This window comes from Thamnophis sirtalis, unplaced genomic scaffold (assembly GCF_051295495.1).
Source record: "Thamnophis sirtalis isolate CommonGarterSnake01/CBP01778 unplaced genomic scaffold, rThaSir2_p1.2 scaffold_4, whole genome shotgun sequence".
NCBI lineage: Eukaryota > Metazoa > Chordata > Lepidosauria > Squamata > Natricidae > Thamnophis > Thamnophis sirtalis.
This window is the reverse complement of record NW_028261384.1, coordinates 103,318,626-103,325,174: the sequence shown is the minus strand read 5'-3', so window position 1 is coordinate 103,325,174 and position 6,549 is coordinate 103,318,626. Positions and strand designations below refer to the sequence as shown.

The following is a 6,549-nucleotide window of genomic DNA, read 5'->3' as shown; positions in this document are numbered from 1 at the left end:
ATTGTTGTTGTTACAAGAAATCTTTGCAACTTCCATTTACATTTTGCAGAAGAAGTGATCAATAAAATAATGGAAAGGGTTGAAAAAACTGAATTTTTCAATATTTTAGTCACATATGTAATAATAAAATAATGGGCTGTGTCATGAGGAAACATTTTATTCTCAATTGAAAAAAACAAATTTAACTTTAAAGTACTTTAAAATGAGTTTATTCGTGTTAAATTCACATGCTGCAGTCTATCCTGAACATACATATTTTGACCCACTGACAGGGTTAATCTATATAATACTGTTTAGCGAAACAAAACAGATATCTAGATACCACTCCGTATGTACATAGCTGCAATATTTAGAGGCTAAAGAACAGAATATGATACAGAAATCTTTATTTATTTATTTAAATGAAAGTTTCAGTTGAGGTGATATTTATATACAATCTTTCCCAGATTTATGTATTACTGATTTCTATAAAATGTCCAGGACAATGTGTTGAAAATAAGGTGCAAAAGTTTCCGTTGCAATCAGTAATAAGTACAGATATCTGGACTCTGAGCTTTGTGTTCAGAGCAATTCATACATGCAGTTTCCATCAATAGGAATAAAGAAGAGGATAAGGAACTATTGGTGGGTCAAAGAACTCAATAGATATATTAGAGTCCTTCAGCACAGAAGAAGCTGCTAAATCATAGGAATATCTCATCACGTTGCCCTTCTACTTTTTTATTATTATTATTAATTTTGCAATCTCTCCCTATTTCTTTAGTATGTTCTCCAAGCAAGACAAACTGTAGCGGCGCCTTTTAATCACTTTTTTTTTCACTGTCCTACATTTATATCTATTTTTAATTAAAAATTAAAAAAAAACATTTATATCTATTTTTTAATTTAAATAACTAAATAAATTACTCCAACTGAGATGGAGATAGAAGGGGAGGAAGGAACAAAAAATAAAAAATAAAACAATCATCCAAACTTAAGCAAATCTCAGCATAACTAAAATTAATGGATATTTCCCATGATCTCTAAAAGTTTGCTTTGTTCATATTTTAAAAAGAAAAGCTATTTAGAAAGAAATGCATGCTTTGCTCTATATCACCCTCTGGTGCCCCACCTTCACAGATGCTTTATTAGATCATGCAGAAGTTCCAAATTCCAGCGTACAGTTTTCTGTAACTGCGTTCCTTTGGATAGTCAATTTTTGCAACACACTTCTTCTGAATTTTTCTGTAGCTCCTATTTTGCCAAAGGAACTTGCCTTTCCTCAATACATACATCTTCCTTTCCCCCATGTATATTCCCTTAGTTCATACCCCTCCTAGTCCTCCCTCTTCTTGAAAAGTGCACTGCCAAATGAAAACTAGTTTGGAGGCGAACATGGTCCATTCTTTTGAGACTGGATAGAAAGGGGTTTGGCTTTGCTTCTCAACTTTTTGGGAGTGGGTGCATGTGCATGTGTGTGTGTGTGTGTGTCTGTGTGTGGTGTGCGTGTCTGAGGGCAGACTGCAGTTGCTGATTGGCTGAGAGGCTGGCCCAAAATCTCCCCCTCCAACACTAAGGAGTAAGCGAAGAAGGGATCCACCTCTAGGGCATTGGATCATATAAATAGGGAACCTAAAAACTTGAGAGAGTCAGTAGGAAGTTTCTGCTGGGGTCTGGAGTGGAACTAGATAAAGCAGACCGTCCCTGTATGACTGGACACTAAAGCAGAACCTAGGATACAAAGAGTCTTCATGTCTAATATTTAGACATGTTCAGCTTTGTGGATTCCCGGTTACTGCTTTTGATAGCAGCAACTGTTCTACTCACCAAAGGCCAAGATGAAGAAGATGGTATGTACAGTGCTTTATTTTCTTTCACTCTCTGTATAAATTAAGTGGCAGCTTTTATCATATCCTGAGAGGGGAGTGCATTTTCTCTTATTCTTTAACTGTTTTGTGTTGAACATAAAGCTGCCTCCTTCTCTGCTCCCCTCGCAAATCATTTATAATCAGGAAACACAGCGCAAGAGTCAACCCTCCCTACAAAATAGGAGACCAAGCTTGGAGTGGCAAAGCATGAAGAGATGTTAACATTTCGTCATGCTTTGCTGCAACAGAAATTATTGTTATATGTGGTATAACTTGAAAGACAAATACATCTGGGCAAATAAAGTACACATGCTAATAAAATTCTGAGGCTGTTGTTATTGTTAAGAGGGAAAGATCAGTACATGTCCTTAACCTTCCAAAAGTTTTTAAGCTTGCCTTGAATGCAGGGAAAGGACTTTTGGAAGGCTGAAAAATAAAATTTTATTCCACCTGATTTTTTTTTAAATCCACAATAGTGCAGTATTTAACAGAGAACATGAACTTTTTGAAAAGTAAGCAGCTGTGGATAGCCTTCGGCATTGTGGGGTGTTTTTCCTGCCCCCCTTTTTTCCCCTTGCCTTGGGGAAAAGCAACAAGTTGGACCAATTCAAAGCCTTGCGCTGTCTTGCCAAGTTTAGTAAATCAGATGTCAGGAGAGGGAAAGGGAGTGGGCTGTCATTGGGGAGGGACAGAAAGGGGTATTCAGCAAATGATGGAAAAGTCATTGGAAAGTTGCTTATAAAACTAAGACACAAAGATCATGAGCCAGAAGAAGTACAGAAAGTAAGCCTGTTGTAGTGACTTGCCGAAGAAGCCTGCAGAAGCCATCACAAACTTATTAAGTGGGTGGGTGATGGGGGGAAGCTTCATAATGATTCATAAGGAAAATGTTTCAGCAATCTATAAAGCACAAAAGTCTAGACATCATTTCACAGACAAAGCCTTTTGGACTGCGAATGTTTCAGAATGACTTACCCCCTCTAGTAAAAAATATCCAGTGGTGACATCTAGTGGCCATGAAGAAATTCTCTTTTGCTTTTGGCTACTGAGCCATTCCGAGGTAGCCTTCCAACTGGGTTGTGGGGGTGGCCTTGAAAGGGATCGACATCAATCAAAGTGAGACTCCTTCTGGAGTCAAGGATTAAATATGCCTGTTGAACACCACCCCTGCCCTCTTTGGAAGGAAAGAAAACTGACATGCCTTAGCAGAGAATTTTGATGACCTCTGATTTCAAACTGTGGATATTTTGCTGCCATCTTGTGGATAGTTTGCACTTTTATTGCAATGCTCAGGAAATTTTTATTTTCCTAAATCTCTAAGGATCTTTTTCTTTTCTTGCTTTTATTTTTAAAAAATATTCCCAGAAATTACTTATTTTCATCTTGTCATTTCCCATCCATTGGTGCAAAGAGAAAAAAAAATTTTCTGGTTTGGGGAACCTTGAAACTATACACTCTTCTAAAAGGAAGCACTCAATTTTAAAAGCACCTGGCTAGGTATCAAGATTTATAATTATGGTATTCTTTACTTTTTTAAATGACATATATTAGAAAAATTCTTTATTTTGGTTTTCTCCTTTAATTGCTACTCTTGGCCTAGCTAGGTCTCCTTCATTTATCATGCAAAGAGTTAGCAAAATATTTCATCCATTGCACCTGCCTTGTGGAAATTGCCTTGCATTGGCTCACGCATGCCATGTCTCCTCCCCGAAATTCCTTGGATTCAATTTTCCGAAAGCACAAATGATTGATAAGAAACAATTTCTTCCCATTCATGAATCATCTTTCAATTCAGATGCCATTTTTGTTTCTCTTTCTTCTTCTTCCCAATCTCTTTCTTGTTCCAAAATATTAATTTATTTTTCCTTGCCTTGTGTTTGGTTTGGCTTCAGTGCCAAAATGCTGAGGTTACAAATTGGATGTAACAACTGGCTAGAGGTTTTGTTTAAATTCCAAAGCGACTGGAAAGAGTTACTGTGGAGAGAGCTAGTTTCCTGTGTCATAGAATTGTGCTTGATGAAAAGCAGATGAGGTTTAAAAAGCCCCACAGAGAATCAAGTCAGAACAGCGCAAGAAAAGAAAGCAAATGCTGATAAAAACACCAAAACACGCATGTGTTGTTAAAATGGCACTGTTCTTAAAATGTCTCCCATTTTCCTGCTCTTGCTAGCACTTGGCCCAATGAACAGTTGTTCACATCTGCATCTTGCTTCTTTTCCGTCTTCTTTTTTTCTTCATCTTACTTTTATATTCTACAGTCGAACCTGGAAGCTGCACACACAATGGAAAAATCTACCAAGACAAATCACTTTGGAGGCCTAAAAAGTGTGTGTTGTGCCTGTGTGACTATGGTACCCTACAGTGTGATACCATTGTATGCTCAGATGTGTCAGACTGCCCCAATGCTGTAACCCCTCCAGGCGAATGTTGTCCAGTTTGTCCTGGATCTGGTATGAGCTACTGTTTATCTCCTTCCTGTCCACTCTATCATCCCATCCTAATTGTCCACTTCTTCTGACAGGCAGAACTGTCACTCATACATTCTCATATCCTCTGGTAGTTATCTATCATTAGTCCATTTTACACAAAACCATCCACCTTCACTTAAACTACTTAAATTCACTTTCACTTCCTTATTCACTTATTTAAAAAAAAGTCTAATTTTAAAACTAATCAGCCATGCCTATATTAAACATTTAACAATTATTTATTTATCCATCAATCCATTTGTCACCTCTATAGTCACTTAATACTGAGTTTTCATTCTAAATACTAATGGCAAATCATTGTTCTTACCCAGGCTGCTTTTTTTTCTGATCGCTTTCCATTTCAATCTAAACATTTGGGTTTAATATAAATATTTATGAAAATCATTTGCAGGCAGGGAGGAAACTGTCAAGGGAGATAATATCTATGGAGTTAGGCAAGATTTGAGTAAAGTTTGGAAAAGATGCTTTCAGGCTACAATATCAAAGCTTTATCGCATAGCAAAACAGCATAACATGGAAAGACAATTGGGTAGTACTGTATTTGTCTGAAATGTGTGCAATTTGAAATCTGCTTGGCATTAACAATCATACATGGCATTTTCTAATTAGGCCACTAATGACACGCGTGTCAATGTTCTATTATCTTCTGAAATTAACTGGATTCATGCAGCTGAAGACTGTGATAAGCATGTTTAACCCATAAATTCCATTGCATTAAAAAAAAACTCATGATAGGCAAGAGAAATTTAGAAGCTTATTAAAAACAATGAAGCTATTTGGATGGTCACAGTTTCTGGTTCTTAATACTCTTTTACATTTTGCATTCAAGATTCTATTCCTGCTTACTCAGATGTCACCGGTGTAGAGGTAAATTATATTTTTGCAATCCAAAATTCAATTTTTTAGCTATGTCTTTTTTTTTTTAAATTCCTGTAGCAATATGAATAATCCCCCTTTTTTTTCTTTTATTTGGTAGGGTCCTAAAGGAGATCCAGGCCCAAGAGGAGAAAGGGTAAGAATACACATGTTTGGCTGATTGTAGTTCAAATTTAAAGATAAAAATATAAAAGCCATGTTCAAAAGTACAAAAAAATTTTTTTTTGTAATATTGTGATTTAATATGGGAGATTGATAATCTATCCTATAATTGCTCCTACACATTTGCTATAATTTTACAATTTGTATTACAAACACATGCTATTCTGCCCATAAATATTCAATGGCTACATTTGTTGCACCTCATCCAATGGGAAGCACACCCCAATTTCATTGGTTTGCTATAACTTTCCAAAATAACAGTAAGATAAAACAGCACCAAAATTAAAACTTACATTTCAGCTTTAATATTTAACTTTTTTTTAAAAAAAAAAAGATTCATGACCCCTTTATCAGGGATACACAATTCATACTTTAAAAAGTTTCCCATCCTAATTGTAGGTGGTTTTTTTTAAGGTTTATGGGGAACAAGTGTCCCCCCCCGCACCAATCCAAATTTTGCAGGGAATTTTCAACAAGTTCTAATCATGCCAATAAATGGGGACATACTTTCATAATAGTAATACCTGGCTTCTTGCTATATTTATTTTCAGGGACCTCCAGGCCCCGCTGGCAATGATGGCATCCCCGGACAACCTGGCCTCCCTGGACCTCCAGGCCCCCCTGGTCCCTTTGGCCTTGGTGGAGTAAGCAAGATTAATTTGGTTATTCCATCTAGTTACGTGGCATTTGTGTTTAAGTACCTGTTCACAAGTTCCTCCTTTCACTCTTTCCTTTTCTAGAACTATGCTCGTCAGATGTCTTTCGGTTATGATGAAAAATCTGTTGGCGGCCTAGCTGTTCCTGGCCCAATGGTAAGGGCTGGTGTCCTTGAGGCTGTGGAGAAAATGCTGGTTGAAGGGAAAGGATTGCTGAGGAGAAGGAAGAAGAAGTAGTAGCAAAACACTGAACTCTAATAATAGATATATACTTTAAGTTATATGATGTAAACAAGTCAACTCTTCTTGGTTCAATAATGATTAAGACCAGAAGGTGAATCTGTGGGGATATAAGCACAAGCATCATCACAATTGTTCGGTGAAAAAGGAAAGGTTCACTTTTCTGTGGTTTGTTTTGTAGGGAAAAAGTACTGCAGAAAAGCAGTGGGGTTAGACAGGAAATTCAAGGCATGGGTATTCACTCATTTAATTAAGGCCCATAATGATAGCCTGTGTGAT

The 6,549-nt window shown here is 36.8% G+C and overlaps 1 protein-coding gene across 1 annotated transcript in view; it reads left to right on the top strand.

Moving 5' to 3' along the window:
• Nucleotides 1–1,606: 1,606 nt before the first annotated feature.
• COL1A1 (collagen type I alpha 1 chain) overlaps nucleotides 1,607–6,549 on the top strand; it is a 40,005-nt gene continuing 35,062 nt past the window's right edge. Inside the window, exons 1-6 of the mRNA XM_014061051.2 lie at nucleotides 1,607–1,829; nucleotides 4,106–4,297; nucleotides 5,166–5,203; nucleotides 5,313–5,348; nucleotides 5,926–6,018; nucleotides 6,115–6,186. Of these exons, the coding sequence (XP_013916526.2) occupies nucleotides 1,748–1,829; nucleotides 4,106–4,297; nucleotides 5,166–5,203; nucleotides 5,313–5,348; nucleotides 5,926–6,018; nucleotides 6,115–6,186 (513 nt within the window). The 5' untranslated portion in view covers nucleotides 1,607–1,747. The remainder of the gene's footprint in view (nucleotides 1,830–4,105; nucleotides 4,298–5,165; nucleotides 5,204–5,312; nucleotides 5,349–5,925; nucleotides 6,019–6,114; nucleotides 6,187–6,549) is intronic.